The sequence below is a fragment of the Candoia aspera genome, chromosome 6 (genome assembly GCF_035149785.1).
Source record: "Candoia aspera isolate rCanAsp1 chromosome 6, rCanAsp1.hap2, whole genome shotgun sequence".
Lineage (NCBI taxonomy): Eukaryota > Metazoa > Chordata > Lepidosauria > Squamata > Boidae > Candoia > Candoia aspera.
This window is the reverse complement of record NC_086158.1, coordinates 29,012,884-29,030,953: the sequence shown is the minus strand read 5'-3', so window position 1 is coordinate 29,030,953 and position 18,070 is coordinate 29,012,884. Positions and strand designations below refer to the sequence as shown.

General features: G+C 40.0%; 1 protein-coding gene across 1 annotated transcript in view; it reads right to left on the bottom strand.

The window, feature by feature from the left end:
* The window catches only part of SLC9A9 (solute carrier family 9 member A9), a 282,029-nt gene that overhangs the window by 203,904 nt on the left and 60,055 nt on the right, over nt 1–18,070 (bottom strand). Inside the window, exon 5 of the mRNA XM_063306631.1 lies at nt 2,753–2,868. Coding sequence (XP_063162701.1) covers nt 2,753–2,868 — 116 coding nt within the window. The remainder of the gene's footprint in view (nt 1–2,752; nt 2,869–18,070) is intronic.

Sequence of the window (18,070 nt, the reverse complement as noted above, 5' to 3'; positions counted from 1 at the left end):
TTCTTCTGTTAGGTCCTTGCCATCTTTGTTTTTGATCATACCCATTTTGGCCTGGAATTTACCTCCAATGTTTCTAATTTTCTGGAAGAGGTCTCTTGTCCTTCCTATTCTATTGTCTTCTTCCACTTCTGCGCATTGCTTGTTTAAAAATAATTCCTTATCTCTTCTGGCTAACCTCTGGAATTTTGCATTTAATTGGGCATATCTCCCCCTATCACTGTTGCCTTTTGCTTTCCTTCTTTCTTGGGCTACTTCTAGTGTCTCAGCAGACAGCCATTTTGCCTTCTTGGTTTTCTCTTTCTTTGGGATGTATTTTGTTGCCGCCTCCTGAACAATGCTGCCAACTTCTGTCCAGAGTTCTTCCGGGACCCTATCTACTAAGTCCAGTCCCTTAAATCTATTCTTCACCTCCACTGCATATTCCTTAGGAATATTAGTGAGCTCATATCTAGCTGATCTGTGGGTCTTCCCTAATCTCTTTAGTCTGATCCTAAATTGTGCAAGAAGAAGTTCGTGATCTGAACTACAGTCAGCTCCAGGCCTTGTTTTTACCGACTGTACAGATGTCCGCCACCTTTGGCTGCAAAGGATGTAATCAATCTGATTTCGGTGTTGTCCATCTGGTGAAGTCCATGTATAAAGCCGTCTCTTAGGTTGTTGGAAGAGAGTGTTTGTTATGCAGAGTGAATTGTCTTGGCAAAATTCTATCAGCCTATGTCCTGCTTCATTTTGTTCTCCCAGGCCATACTTACCTGTAATTCGAGGTGTCATTTGACTGCCCACCTTAGCATTCCAGTCTCCTGTGATGAAAATAACATCTCTTTTAGGCGTGTTGTCCAGTAGGTGCTGCAGATCCTCATAGAACTGCTCTACTTCAGCTTCTTCAGCATTTGTGGTTGGGGCGTATATTTGGATCACTGTGATGTTAGATGGCTTGCCCTGAATTCGAATTGAGATCATTCTGTCGTTTTTTGGGTTGTATCCAAGCACTGCTTTAGCCACTTTACTATTAATTATGAAGGCTACTCCATTTCTTCTGTGGTCCTCTTGTCCACAGTAGTAGATCTGGTGGTCATTTGATGTGAAGTGGCCCATTCCAGTCCATTTCAGTTCACTGACGCCCAGAATGTCTATCTTTAATCTTGACATCTCACCAATAACCACATCCAATTTGCCCTGGCTCATAGATCTTACATTCCAGGTTCCAATGGTGTGTTGATCCTTAGAACATCGGATTCGCCGTTCACCACCAGCACCGTCGGCCGCTAGCCGTCCTTTCGGCTTTGAGCTAGCTGCATCATCACGTCTGGGGCTAGTTGAGCTCATCCTCTGTTCCTCCCCAGTAGCATTTTGACCATCTTCCGACCTGGGGGTCTCACCTTCCGATGGTATACCGACATATCTCTGGTTGTACTGATCCATTTAGTTTTCACGGCAAGAATACTGGGGTGGGTTGCCATTACCTTCCCCAGGGATCGCATTTAGTCTGACCTCTCTGTCATGACCTTCCCGTCTTGGGTGGCCCTTCACGGTTTAGCTCATGGCATCATTGAGGTGCTCAAGCTCCAGCACCACGACAAGGTAACGATCCTTTGCTGAAGGCTGTCCAACTGAGAACTCATTTTATAGAACACATTCAGGTTGCATGTAAAGGTGATGAATTCACCTAAACACATGCTGTTTTGTATTTTAATATTTATCTTATTTTGTGTCTCTACATTCTATTTTATCTTATACTGTTTTATATCATTCTTTTATCTTTATCTCACCTTACTATATTTTACTTTATTATCTTTATTATCTTTTTATCTTATCTTATCTTAGTCTATTTTATCTTACATTGCTGTATCTTACCTTATCTTGTTTTATTGTATCTTATTGTGGCTGATACCCATTGCTTCGATATGGTCAACTGACTAATTGATAAATTTTTTAAAATTTTAAAATGTATTATTTATTATTATTTGGAGCAGGTGGAAGAAGAGAGACAATATAACAAATGGCTTCTATCCACAACTAAGGATCAAGGTCTTCATATTTAATTATATAGCCCAAACGTAAAGTTCAATTAGTGTTGCTGAGGATGATAGAAATAGTAAGTTAACAGAGCTAGACAATCTCATATTGGGAAAAAAACTGCTTTAGATTGAGCTCCTGGTTAAACAAGATAAATAAGGTACTAATATTCTCAAAAAATGTGTTACTGTAGCACTATAAAAATAAAAAGAATAAAATTTGTTTTTCATTTCAAAAAATACATGCAATGAAAAACCTGAATATGACATACAGAGAAGACTCTCAATATATAACAATAGCAAATGTATATAGCAAACTTGTGATAGAAAACAAACTGTATTCTATTCCACTTTTGAATAATTGCACATTACCAAATTACCGTTACTTTACTAAGGTAACAACTCATTGCATTTAGTTGCATTAAAGCATTTTGAGATTGATTCTGTTTCTCAGTAATATACAGGAAGAGATGAAAGTCAACTTGATTTATTTTAGACAAATAAGATAATTGACTGGAACCCTAAAACACGGATACAACTTTCCAATTTCTGATTTCTTACAATAACATTCAAGGAGGTACCAACTGGAAGATGGGAACTGGATAACTAAATCCCTGATCAGCTCAGCATACATTTACTTTGGAAAATTACAAAGAATTGCTAGATCAATATTCCTATTCAGTTCAACAGAAGATCATAGTGGACTAAAATTCTAATGTGATATTATATATAATTACCTGGATCTGTAGCAGACATGAAAGAACCGAATAGTAAACAGTCAGTGAAGTGAAAATCACCAGTCTTCAGCTGATTGACATGGACCAGAGCCTTTACAAAGCCATACATTATCAACCTGCAGCATTGGGGAAGAAGAAGAAAAAGCTATTGAGAACAATTAAGACATGTTTTAATGCTCTTCTTTTTACAAACTTCTGTTTAAACTATGAAGTTCTACTCTTCAACTTCTTATCAGTACAGTTGTTGCTGTCACAGAAATTGCAACTATCATATTAATCTACTTCTATTTTACCCCTGAAATACTGTATCAAAATTTTCTAGACATTTGGGAAACAAAAGAACCCCAAAACAAATCTCCTTTTTCACTATTATCAGTTTCCTCACTTAGTGACAGATGATAATATACTTAGCATTTATTTTTGAGAATATGAAGCAAACTGAAGAAGAGATTACCAGGGACAGTCTGTCCAATCTTATAGAACTTTCACAGAACTAGCAAAACATGAGGTGTTGTGTTGATGACTTCTGATGCCTCTAAAGGGTTGTTTTAGCAACTTCTCGTGTTTTATTGATTTATTTATGCTAATGATACAAGTACAGGCTATATTAAAGTGTTAAAGCTTGGCACTAAAAATAGGTTTTAAATATTTCTGAGAACAACCAACCAACAAGTCAGTACTGAAAATTGTACATCAATCTTGCCAATTTCAGAAAGGTGGGAAAGAAGGATAAAAGGCAAATGTGCATTTAACACTAATAGAAAATTTTTGCAGTTAGGTCATTTGATTGACACAAATGTTATTAATGTTATTTTCTCCTGTGTTATCACTTTCTGAGTATATGAATATATTTAAACCTGACAAAAGTTAGCCTCTTTCTGAAGTCCAGGGAAGTAAATATTGCATTTAAATTCTTCCTGTTGTATCCTAAACAATTTTCACAGAACTGGGCACTAGCAAGGATTGCTACACTACCAGAATTCATGCCCCATAGGACCTATCATGGAAGATGTCAGCATCCTTGATTGCTCTGGTTTATACAGCTAGTCTTGCCACCTGTTTCATTATTTCCATCCCTAGCCCATACTTTGTCAGAGTCCTGAGCCCCCCCCCCCTGGGAAATGGAGATGCCTTATACAATCCTGCTTTTCTCAGGATTGGCACAGGGAATAGCAGGTGATGTTACTGCTGTTCATTCCTACCACCTACCCTCATCTAATCCTTCACCAAGGACCAGTATTTGATCATCTATCAGCTGGAATAAATTAAGTATATTTATTCCAAAGTAATTATGTTGAATTAAGTTATTTTGCTGTTGTATACTTAGAATAAGGGTGCAAAAGTGCAGCCTCTCATCATCCATTCTGTGGCACTCAAAGTCCTCAGAGAGGGATCAGATTTTGGACTCTGCTTTGTAGTGGTGTGTCTAAGAGATAATATGGATGCCTTGAACCTTGCATATGCTTAAGGAACCCATTTTATACCTTCAACTTTTTATCCCCATTTTATACCTTGAAAATTTCTCCCTAATTGTCCCTTCACCACTTTAGAATCTGGCCTGTAAGCTGATGGAATTTAGACACGTTTTTAAGAGTTGTAGATGATCTGTATTGGGTTGATTCACTGAATTACTTTTAGTAATTCATAGGGTAAATTAAAAACTCTGTCTCATATTCAGTGAAAGCTTTCCATATATTTAATCATGCCCTAATATAAATGTTTAAAAGAACTTTAATAGATTTAATATTGTGCTTATTTATTTAGGTCATAATTGCATATTTCATAGCAGATAGATGCATAGCATCAAGTTCTGGAAGGAAATTAATAAACAACATTTGGGGATGGGATTAAAAGATATACAAACCACCTTTTCCTAATCTTTTTTTTTCCCAGAAAAATATTGCCCATCCTCCTTACATATTCATGGCTGTATAGACAAGATTGATAATTTCAGGACTGAAGTGAAATTTGACCTCCAAATCTAACTGATCACAGCAAGTAGCAAAGGATTGGAAACTGGACTGATGATGCTGATACATAAATAATTTGCTTGTAAGACTGCCAGGGCACTGAAGGAAAGGATATCAATAAGTTTCTGATGAGTCCATACCAATGATAGGCCTGTTGTTTCGACATTTATGTGACCTTTGGAAAAGTGTACTTTGATGTCCTGTTTTGGTAAGATTGCTTTTTAAAAAAATCTGAAACTAGTCTCTTTTGCTATTAAAATATAGTTGATACAACAAAACATTTATGTATATTGTACATCAGAGTAAATGTTTAGTAAAGACTGATTGCATTCTCCTTGCTGTTATAGATACAGTTCAGAAGTTGAAGCATTCACTCTTTGGGCTTGTTCTACTATTGCAGTATTTAGGATTAAAATTCACAGAACTCAAAGCATGATATCAGAGCCACCCCTGCTTATCATGGATGCATATAGCCTTCTTGAGTATATCCACAGTAGTTTAAAATTATTAAGACATTAAGAAATGTAGACTCTGTATGTAAGGGAAGGGGTAGCCAAAACACAATACCACACTGGAAGGATAAATATGACATATAATTGTGGTTTACTTTAATATGTAGTATATATCTGAGATAGTCTTTTTTAGAACTTTTGTTTTGGTATGGGGGAATGACTTTGGGAGATAAGGGGAAGAGCCACAGTCAGGGGAATGGCTGGATAAGAGATAGCTTAGCCTGCAGCAGGAAGGTGGGCATGGTAAATATCTCAGAAGGGACCCTCCAGACATGCATTGAACAGGGAAGGGGCTTTGATTGTATGTGTAATGATTGCCTGTTCTAGAACACCATCAGACTCATGAGCAGGATCACAAAGATATCTGATTTATTAAAGAATAGTATGCAGGATCACAAAGAAAGCTGAGAATGAAAAAAGCGCACCAAATGCAAACTAAAAACCCTCGGTACAAATGAGATCCCTCCCCCCGTAGAATCTTCCCAGGCTCACAATCCCAGGTGCTCCTAATGGCTTCTGATGGTCCGTGAGAAAAGTCCTTGAGCAGAGCACATAACCCAAACACATTCCATTGAAATGAACATAGATACAGAGCTTGCACAAGGTTTCACAGCAACTCCCTCCCAAACAGAAACGTGCGTCAGCACCATGGCATGTGAAACGTTACGATGTACAGTGCACACTGAAACAGTGAACATGACAGTATGGTTATAGCCACCATCTTGACTTTTTTGAATTCTTTGTTGGATGACTCTGTCTCCAACACAGAATTATTCTTTCTTTCATTAAGGACACTATAATTAACAGGCAAGAATCATATGTATTCCCTCCATTAAATGTACAAGGAAACAAGTTGCCAGCAAAGTGACTGATATACTGCACAATATACTTAACAGATTATTTTCTCAACTATGGTTTAATTAACCCAACTGACTGAGTTCACACAACACACTGAACCATACGCTATACTCATCTGTATAAATTCTCAGTACTGGCTAAGAAAAAGCTGAGGCATCTTCACTTGTTTCTCTGTGTTTAAAAATAAATGGACTTTACTATGTGAGGGTGCAATACCAAATAAAGCCAGCAGCTGAATTCTTTCAGCTGAAGACAGTAATTGCACAGTATTGAAGCTGGCATTCATTTAAAACCACAGAGAAAAAAATAAAATTGAGCTGACATCTTTGTTTAGATGTCGGTCTGTTCTATATACTGTTGAACCACACCGAATGCTCTTTGTTCAGACACCTGAATCTATATATTGACTGTATGTCAAGGAGAGGCAATAACCATTGTTAAATAGTATCTTATTCTTGTAATCTATCTAAAACTTTAATGGATTTAGATTGTACTAAAAATGTATTAAACAGAGTTGTGTGCTTCACAGTTTTTAATGCACGTCTCAGTTGCCCAATGTATTTTCTAACCCAGTATTGTATTCTGCTCTTATAAGATGCCCTCAGGCATTTTTCTGTTCCTGAACATGATTATTGTGTAGCCTAAGGCTTCTTTATAGCTGTTATTATGTGAAAACATACACTCAGATATGTTGAAATATTTGTTTGTTTGTTATCTCAGTACAGAGCAAACATAACACAATAAAACTGAGGCAATATAGGGACAAGATATTTGTTCATTTTGTACAATAAGGCTAAGCAAACTCAAGCCATTAGGCACATTTAGAATTTGAAGGGCATGTTACAAAATGGCTTCCACTGGCTGGGGTGATTGTGGATGCATAAAATGGTTGTTATGTTTGGAATGTCTGGTAAAAAGACCTATTTACCAGAAGGCAGACTGATATCATCACTCCCTATCACCACCACCCTTCCCCCATATACTGTCACTGCAGTATAACAATTTGTTTTTTTTAATGGGCAAATAGACAGGCTTCTGAATGCAATTCAACGTATTGTTTATCACCTCTATACCTTGTATAGCTCAGAGCCTAGATACTAGCTTAAGAGACTTGAGGGCAATAAGAGAGGGATTTTTAACATATTGTGCCTATGAGTAAGTACCTTGTTGCCTGTTCTTGCTTTGGAAGTCACTAGTCTAGATTGCTAGTTTTATCTGGCAAAAGATAACTAAGCTTTTAAAAATTGTACTTGCCAAAAGATAACTCCTGTATTCATAGTAAATTTTATTAAGTTTCAAAGAAAGAATAAAAACTACAATAAAAACCAAAAACTACAAAAAAAAAAAACCTAAAAAAGTACAGCGACACAACAGAAGAAAAAAAAATTTACAGGAAGATGTGGCTTCCAACTTTTAACAGCAAGGATGTACAAAATTTCCATAATTGATCTCTTAACTCTATATAAAACCAAAACACCACATTATTTCTATAAATCATTCCCCTTTAACACATAATAAAAATTGCTAAGTACAGTTACTCCTCCCTCTTATATTAAAATAAAGAAAAAAAATCATATAAACCTCCTAAACATTTTTCTCCCCTCAAAAAAAAAAATTATTCCCTATCACTATTCTATACATTTCTGTCTACTATAATAAAAATCAAATTGAAAGGCACATAAGTTGTCAGTTATTAAACTTAATGATATAACAATTTTAATAATCCAAATCTTAATAAACCCAAAATCTTAATATACACAGAAAACAAAGCCAATTCAAAACAGTAAATCCAAATGTTTAAAGGCAAATAACATCAGTCAGATCCTTGTTGTTCATTTGTTTAGTCACTTCCGACTCTTCGTGACTTCATGGACCAGCCCACGCCAGAGCTTCCTGTCGGTCGTCAACACCCCCAGCTCCCCCAGGGACGAGTCTGTCACCTCTAGAATATCATCCATCCACCTTGCCCTTGGTCAGCCCCTCTTCCTTTTGCCCTCCACTCTCCCTAGCATCAGCATCTTCTCCAGGGTGTCCTGTCTTCTCATTATGTGGCCAAAGTATTTCAGTTTTGCCTTTAATATCATTCCCTCAAGTGAGCAGCCTGGTGTCAGATCCTTAAAGCAAACCAAATAAACATTCTTCAACAGTTATTGCACTTCAAAATAAACTAGAGCAGTTACATATTCTCAAGATATCCACAGAGCTTTCTTCTTAAGAAAATTAAACAGCCCAGCTGCCCCCCCACTCCAAAATTCCAGGTTCTTTTCATGGCATTCCACCAGGAGATTGACCATACTCATGACTTGCAGATCACTCTCTCCCCTAGATTTCTCCAACTCCATTATCCAGTCTTCATCCAGTATCTTGACAGAACTCCCAATCTCACTCTTAAAAAAAAAACCTTTCTATTGCTCTTAGATTCCTCAATTTCATTTACCACATCCCCAACCTGATGGCACATTTTAGCTCTCATATTTTCCACAATGTCCTGGATATCTTGAATAAAGGTTTGATAAAAGTCAGAAGATATTTGTTTGAAGTCCTGGTGAAGGTCAGAAAGAATCTGTTTGAAATCCTCCATGTCTCACCAAGTAGATTATGGTGCCCCCTAGGAAGATAAACAGCAAAAGTCGAAGATATGGGAAAGTTTGAAAGTTGTTTACACAAAGTGAGAGTGAATAGCAGACTGTTCTCAAGGGAAAGTGAAGACAGAAAGGTGAAGTGTCCTGTTCAGACTATGAGATGGCGAGGCAGGATTATAAAAGGGAAGTCTTTATTTATAACCAACTATTTACAACAGAAAATAGTTTTTATTAATAGGCAATATGATTCTATCAAGTCCACCCAGGCAATGGAGGAGCACAGGGCAAGGCTTCAAGATCAAGAGTAGCAGGAGATTGTGGCAACACAGCAAGACAGAACTTGGCTAACTGTTTCAATGAATCAGCAAGACCGGGCGTGGCTAGAGGTAGCTTGAGGTTTGATTGCAGGACACAGCATGGAGGCAAGGCTAGGCTTGACCACGGAGACTAGGCAAGACTCTGCTGGAGCAACAAGACAAAGGTTAGAACTGGAGACAAGGCTGGACTTAGCTGGATCTGCAAGACAAGGCTTGGAACTGGAATCAGGGCTGGACTTAGCTAGAGCCACAAGACAAGCATTGAAACTAGAGGAAAGGCTGGGCATGGCTGGATCAGCGAGATGAGACTCGGAACTGGAGGAAAGGCTGGACGTAGCTGGAGTGGTAAGGTGAGGCTTGGAACTGGAAGCAAGACTGGGCTTGGCTGGAATGATGAAACAAGGCTTGGAACTAGAGGCAAGACTGGGCTTGGCTGGAACAGCAAGACGAAGCTCAGTACTGGAGGCAACTGGATCTGGGTGCGAAGGAGGTAGATCTGCATCAGTAGAGGGAGCTGGCACTGATTCTGTGTCAGCTACAGACAAGGCTCCATTACCTGGTGAGGATTCTCCTGTTGAAGCATAAGCGCAGTAGAACGGTTGTCTCCAGCAGTTTGCTCCTGGCGCTGGTGCCTTTTTATGTGATCCTTTTCGCACTATTTCTCCTCTGTAGCCAATTGGGCTGCCTTTTGCTTCATTCGCTTCTCTGCTCTCTTCTCTTGTGCACTAATTGGATTCCCTCCAATTCCCTCCCTCCAGATTCTGCCCAGTCACTGTCTCTGAATTTTCCCGCTCTACTGAGTCATTACTAGTTTCTATTTCCCCAACTCTTTCCCAGTAAGTTTCTTTTTCCCCTTCTGGCTCAAGATAAGTTTCATTTTCAGAGTCAAGGTCAGACTCAAACCTCACATGAAGGTTCAAATCAGCTGATTCAATGTGTAGGAAAATGCTAATATCTTCAAATTTAATATAAAAATAATAACAGGAAGACAATTATTTACTCAATCTTTGAAATTTCTTTTGGAAGGAAAATGAAATCCAAAACTAAAATAAATAAATAAAAAATAATCCCCAAAATAATTAAGCACCAAGAGAACCAGCTTCTCTTCACTGTAAAAATCCTCTCTTGGGCTACACATACTTAAAAAAAAACATTTTAGAAATGGGGTGGCCGGTCTTAGTGTCCCTTTAAGGATACACCGCAGCTTGGAAATATTGATGTCCCCACCTCCTGGGCGCTCTTACCGTTGACTGCAAAATGCTGTTTGCGATCTCCTGGCTGCACGACACCATTCTGGAGGACAAATGGGATAATTCCAAGTATTCTCCTTGATCCAGAGAATGTTTCGGGGCTTCAGGCAACCCTGCCTGAGCCGAAAAAAAAGCTGCCGCGCTGTCCGCTCCACCCGCCAAAACAGTGGGCACAGCCATTCAGTCCTCCAGTCCCACTGGAAGCCCGATAACTCCTATATTCATGAGCAGTTAGGCAGTAAAAAGTAAAGGTAAAGGTTTCCCTTGACGTAAAGTCCAGTCGTGTCCGACTCTAGGGGGCGGTGCTCATCTCCATTTCTAAGCCTTGGAGCCGGCGTTGTCATAGACACTTCCGGGTCATGTGGCCAGCATGACGACTCGGAACGCCGTTACCTTCCCGCTGAAGCGGTACCTATTGATCTACTCACATTGGCATGTTTTCGAACTGCAAGGTGAGCAGGAGCTGGGACAAGCAACGGGAGCTCACCCCGCCGCGCGGTTTTGAACCGCCGACCTTCCGATCGGCAGCTCAGCGGTTTAACCCGCAGCGCCACCATGTCCCTGTAGCTCCCCCCAAAACCTTAATTTGTTATGAGTAATTTACCTGCTCAGATATACTGAATGCAGGCCGTCCATGCTTTAAATATCCTATAAGCTGACCCACTATGCTGTGTTCTTAATGTGATGGCTTCAAACTGGGTAGGTTCTTGCTCTCACCAACCTTCTTGCACTGAAGGAATTGGTCTAAAGGGTAGAATTACCAGATCTGGATGGCGAAAATCTGGATGACCCCCAGATGGCAGGGGACTCTTTGCTGCCTCTAATGAAGGGGAAACATACTATAGCTTTCTAATAAAGAAAGTTCTAGGAAAGAATCATGCAGAGAACTTTACTGAAAATCAACAGAATTATATCTTCTCTTCAGACCTCACATTTGAATGAATGAATGAATGAATGAATGAATGGAGAAAATAAGAGGAGAGACAGATATGATATCAGGAGGCTCTAATCAGTCCTTATACATTTTCAGCCAATAGGGCTAGACTTTTCCTAAACACATGGTATAAAACGGCCATATTTTGTACATTAAAAATTATTTGGATTATTTTTTTTACTATTCATAAATTTTTGGCAGCATTTTAGATAAGAATATGAAAATCAATTTATACTAGGTCAAAAGTAGAGTTCTGCTTAATACATCTGAAACTTTTCTGTAAATGAACAAAAGCCAAGTTGAAGAACACAGTGGTTTGGAGCTCAATTTACATTAGAGACTTTATTTCAGTATATACATAAAATCTGAAGTACCGCTATGAATATATACTTGGTCTCTAAATAATGACTGAAATCTCATAATTACCAAGACAAATGAAGCATGAAACACTATCAACTGTAGACAGTTCAAAACTTCATGTTGCTGAATTTTTCACGTTACTCCAAATCATTTGAATTTTAAATCAAACTATCAAAGCCTACCTTGATTACTAATATAGCTTTCCCACATTTTTCTTTTTTATATAAGAATTTTATTAAGTTTCAAACAAAGATAAAAGCTACAGAAAAACAAAAAACTACAAAGAAAAAAAACCTAAAAAAGTGTAGAAACACAAGACAAGCTTCCTCACATTTTTCAAAGGAGCCAGTTATATACATATTAACTAAATGAACTTTTAGAGAACATTCATACAGACCAATGAATAACCTAATGAAATTAATCAGAGCTAGTGAACCTAATTTGGACTACAACTATAGCTCAAGCAATTAATAATGCATTTGGAAAGGCTTCCATAGAGGAAGAATAAAGGAAAAGCAAAAGAAGCTGTAAAATAAATTACCTAAAAGCTAGTGACAATGTAACAATGTGGAACAATGACTGGTTTTCCCAGATGTGCACCAATATGAAAATGCTTCATCAACATAAACTGCTTGGTTAAATATCTATACACATTCATACAACATAATTTAAATCTTCATTTGCACTTGTCCATCAAATTATGTTCCTTGGATAAAGCATTCTGATACATAATTGAGACAAGCTGGGAATTATACATATGTACAATCTTCCCTGCTCCTCCTGAGATGCCTACCTAGTGTCATGTTCTCATTCTAATGTCTGGTTAACATTGTAACGTTTCACATGTCATTCTCTGTTCCGTATTCCTTCACCCGGGGTTTTTCCATTCTTTCGCCCTCCATTGTTTTGAGGGCTTGGAATGCATGTTTGGGTTTGCGCTCCTGTTCAAGGTTACTTTCCCAGGCGCGGCTAACGGCTTCCAGCACCTGGGAGGGGGAGCGTCCTGACGGGCGACGGGGCGGGACCTGCTTACAAGCAAGGCTTTTAAGTTTGTATTTGGCGCGCTTTTGCTCATTCTCAGCTTTCTCTGTATTTGCATACTATTCCTTTAATAAATCAGTTATCTTTAAGCCCGAGCTTGTGAGACTGAGTATTTGGGTTTAGGCAATCATTACATAAAGCTGAGAATCATTTCATCCATTTTCCGCTAGCCCCATCCAATCATTGGATAAGAGGGAACGCTAGCGATGACAGAACCTCAACTTCGCGCAAGTGAGGGAAGCGAAGAAGAGCGGGAGGCGGCCAAAAGCCGGCCAGTGCTAACTTCGAGAGCGCAAAGAGCAGCACGTCGGGAGTTGCGAGATATCCAATTGGACGAGTTGCTGATATCCATGCAGGAGAGTCTCAGGAGTGATCATAGAACCGTTATGGAAAGAACACAGGGGAGGGGGTCTCCACAATTGACCTGGGAGCACGAAGTCCCCTTGTCACCGAGGGTGGTGGTAACCAACCAACCCTCGGAGGAGCCAGTCACTCCGGCCCGAATGAGGGCATTAGAAGATAAAATGGAGTTAATAGTGACGATCCTTAAGGATCTACCCAAAGAGGATCTACCCAGAGAGGCAGAGCCCACCCTGGAGGATTGGGAGGAAGAGCCGTCACAGTACCCCAGGCATAGTACCATGTCGACCCGGGGGAGAAGCAAGACTCGATCAGCCCGTCAAGGGGGGGAGCGAGAGGCAAGACCTCCTAGGGATCGACCACCCATGGGGGCTCGGCGCACGCTGACATTCGCGGCACCGCCACAGCCAGCTGAGCCGGCAAGAACCTTCCCACCATTTGGAGTGAAGTTCGATGGGGATCCCACAACGCTCTCCTTCTTTATTACTAATGCCAAGCACTATATAGAAGATTGGGGTCGAAATTTTCGGTCTGAACATGGCAAGGTCAATTTCATTGCCAACAAGCTGAGAGGAAAGGCAGCGGATTGGTATGTGCAACTATGCCAAGCTGAGGCAACTGAGTTAGAGGACTTCGATGAATTTTTGTGGGCACTTAAAGAGCATTTCGAAGACCCCCTAGCTCAAGAAACGGCCAAAAATGACCTGCGGAAACTCTACCAAGGGTCCCTCTCAGTTGCCAAATATGCGTTGGAGTTTAAAGCTTTGGCAGGAAAAGTGGAAGACTGGTCTGAGCCAACAATCATCGAATTGTTCAAGCAGGGGCTTGAACCCGAAATCCTTCGATGGGCTCTGGGCAGAGATGATCCTAAAACGCTATATGGGTGGATTCAGTTGGCGGGCAGCGCAGAAAATGCCCTACGAACCTATGCCCATACCAAAGAGCTTAGACAAACACGTCTCGCTAGAGGAGCGCGCACATCTGGACTTGCCAGCCGCCCCAAACCAAAAACCTGGGAAGAAGAGAGGGAGCAACGGTTCTCCAAGGGTCAGTGCCTCAGATGTGGGAAAGAAGGACATCGAGCCACGTCGTGCCCAAGACGCCGTCCAGAGGAACGACAGACGAAACCCACGGTAAAGACACCTGCTCCTGCTCCACCGCGAAAACTGAAGGCAGCCCTCGCGGAACTGGACCCCCCAGACCTTCCCTTCGGAGAAGAGGAGGAAGAGTTGCAATTCAAGCAGCCGGCGGGAAAAGCCTACCACCTGCCCTGAAGGGCGCCCTAGGGCAGGTGGAAGAAACCGGGCGTAACCATGATTCGCTTACTCAAACCCTGCCTGTCGTCGGACCGTTGGCATCCACAACCCACTCCTCCACCTCCCCTCATGATTGACAACCAGCAACACTTCGAGGTGACATCTATCCTCGACTCCAGACGCCAGCGCTCCGCTTTACACTACCTCGTCCGCTGGAAACATTTCCCTCATCCTGAATGGGTTCCTGCTCCAGACGTGCATTCTCCTCGTCTCGTAGCCCAATTTCACTCTGCCTATCCTGACAAACCGGCTCCCTAATTTCTTTTGGGGGGGCAATATGTCATGTTCTCATTCTAATGTCTGGTTAACATTGTAACGTTTCACATGTCATTCTCTGTTCCGTATTCCTTCACCCGGGGTTTTTCCATTCTTTCGCCCTCCATTGTTTTGAGGGCTTGGAATGCATGTTTGGGTTTGCGCTCCTGTTCAAGGTTACTTTCCCAGGCGCGGCTAACGGCTTCCAGCACCTGGGAGGGGGAGCGTCCTGACGGGCGACGGGGCGGGACCTGCTTACAAGCAAGGCTTTTAAGTTTGTATTTGGCGCGCTTTTGCTCATTCTCAGCTTTCTCTGTATTTGCATACTATTCCTTTAATAAATCAGTTATCTTTAAGCCCGAGCTTGTGAGACTGAGTATTTGGGTTTAGGCAATCATTACACCTAGTCTCCTGGATTTGATCTCAGGGTTGGTAACACCTTTCCTTCTGGTATGAAGTGACTTCAATTTCCATGCCTTGTAATTGGGTCTGGGACAGCCTGGAGTTTTATGGCAACCAGGGTAGTTCCTGAAACCACCGGCAACTTCTTAATATGATTGTTCCTGAGGAACATCTCACTGCATGCCAAACTTGGTTGGTTTCATGGTTTATTAATGAGTTAATGATTTATTAAGGAGTTCCAAAAAATGAAATGGCAGAAGAGACACTTACAGCATTAGTGAAGGAAGGCCAAAAGCAAACTTGACCAAGTCAAGGTATGAGTCCATCACTGGTGAATTATCAGCCAGCAATCTTGTTTAAATATGTGAGTGGCTTTCTTGGGAGAAATGAACAAATAGCTCTCCTGCTTGGCCCTAGTGGACCAATTTGCATAGTATTTTGCTGAAAAAGTAACTCAGATTCACTGTGTTCTTGATTCTTCTTGGGTCTGTTTTAGGGACTGGAGCAACATTTTAGATTCCTTTTGTCCTGCAGATTCTGATGAAGTGGATAGTAAATGTATGGTCTGCACCCTGGCAGGTTTTTACCACTTAAAGCATATTACACCTGTAATTAAGGTCCTGCTGTCATGAGTAAGGATGGCGAGCAGGGGGCTCCCATCCAGACTGTTAAGCGCATGCGTAGCACTGAGGAATTGGTCAGCCATTCAAAGAGACACAGATCGGGACCGCCTTAACCTTTGGGGTTTATATGTCTGGGTTTTTCCCACGCTTCTTCAGTTTGTTAGGATTCCTGTTAAGTACTAGCAATAAATATTAGAGAACAGTTCCCTGTCTCAGTGTGTTTCCTGGCTGTCAGGACACCTGCAGTGGTTGCCAAGAGGCTTTCAAGTGCAATTCAAAGTGCTGGTTTTGACCTATACATCCTCATATGGTTTGGTGCCATGGTAATTCCAGGACTACCTTCTCGAACCAGAATCAACCCACCTGCTGTGGTCATCATGGCCAAAAGTTCTTAAAGGTCCTATCTTTTTGTGAAGTAAGGGGAAATGGAAGCCACAGAGTTATGCTTCTTATGTCATGGCTTTCCTAATATAGAATACTGTCCTCTTAGATATTAGGTTAGCCCTGTCTGCGATGGCAGGTAAAGACAGTTTTTTTGAAAGTCCTTTGAGACTGAAGTGTCCTCTTGAATGAAACTGTGAAATTACCACTATAAGTTTTATTCAGGGACTGTTTCTGAGTTATTACACTAATATTATTCATTGTTAATTCAGAGTGTTTTTGTGGGTTTTTATTGCTGGTTGTTTTAATGTTATGTTACTTACTGTGGACATTTTATTGTTGTGCTATAGATGTTTATGTGGCAAATGTTTTATTATTCCGCAAGGCACTATGCGTCTATTTGGATTTGGCAACATACAGATTAAATAAATACCTACCTACCTACCTACCTACCTACCTACCTTCAGGAACCTTTTGGCATGCATTTCCAATGAATGGATGAATAAATTTTTTTAAAAATTGCCCTGAGAAATGATCTTATTAATTTGTTAATTCAAGGGGCCTTGATGGGACAGGTTCTCAAAACAGTAAGTACTGGAAAAGATCCATACTATATAAAACTGTGTCTGAAAAAAATTGCTGACAGTACTTTGATGCATCTCACTCGGTCACTTGAACCCAGTACTCAGTCCCAACCTCTGTCCAATTTCTTTTATTATAAATGTATCACCTATGTAACTCAGATAGCCTTCACACATTAAACTTGGCCTGGATACATTTGGTACTGTTTTGCCTGAGTGTGTTCTGTTCATTAAACTACTGTGAAGCAAACTATACTTTAGCATGTTGTGTGAACCCAGAATCCAACAGATTGGTATGCTTTATGTACCAGAATAGAATATTCTTCCTTTGTTGCTTTCCAAAGTGCCTCTCAAGTCCAAATCCTGCTCCAACATTGGATTAGCTGCCAATACTTGTAGAATTCCTTTTAAATTCTTGATGGGAACCATGCCCTATCAGTGAATTGTTTTTTGTAGTGGTCAAGTATAGAATACAGAGGTCTCAGAAAGCTGTTAAAAGAAGACTTGAATCAAACAGAACTATTTGCCCTCCTTTAGGTTTATTTTTATACCAAATTATTGTGACTCTGGAATCCTTAATAATGTTAAAGAACAAACCTTTCTTCTTATTTCCCAAGTTTCTGATTGCACTTTAAAGTGCAACAGGAATCGATCTGGGCTGTTAGACTATTGTGAACTTTGGATGCTACAGGCATGGGTATCTTTATATGTATATGGGTCTGTAGTCCTCACAGAGAACTGACGGCCAATCACCACTCAACTTTCTTTACCAATAATTGAGCACAGAGAACCATCGGCCAACTAGTGACCATTAGTTCAGTGAGTATGAACCTTATTTTCCCTTCAGTGTCCATGGTACTCAGCGTAAGAAGTATTTTGGCCAAAATGGTTTTATTTAGCTTTCTCCTGAAATACCAGTTTTCTGTGGTTAGGTTCATATAACATACTAAGTTGTAACGAGGCTGGCTAAGCTGTGGCTTAGCATGATTTATTCATGGTTAAGAATGATGTGTGAATCCAGTCTGTGTTATAACTTTTCTTTTTCCTATGGGCAAATAATCAGTTTCCTAATTCTGAAGTGAAACAGTGCTAAAATAGGTTTACTACACAACTACTGTTTATGTTAAATACATATATTTTTCTGATTTAGAGTTCAGTATTCAGTGGAGCTTACTTTAAGGAATCTGCAACTTTATACATCCTAATAGCCTATTATTAAAACCTAGCCTATTTATTTTTACTCAAAATGCTCTGGAATGGACTTTTTTGCTGTTTTATAACAAGATCTGGCTATATTGCAACCCCACTATTTCTGGAAAATGCAATTATACTATCATAAAGAGCTAATTAAGATCACTTTGTGACTTTTGGAGTAATAGAAAATGAGATTAGGGAATAGCTCATTGTAATATCTGGCATGAATTTAACCATAAAAACATGTTTGACCCTATTTTCATTTTTTTTATTGGATTAACTAAACAGCACAGAGACATTAATAAGAGAGAAAAATGACTAGAAAATGGGATGACTTAAAGAAAATATTTTAAAAGGATGACCTTACAAGGTCATGGCTAGA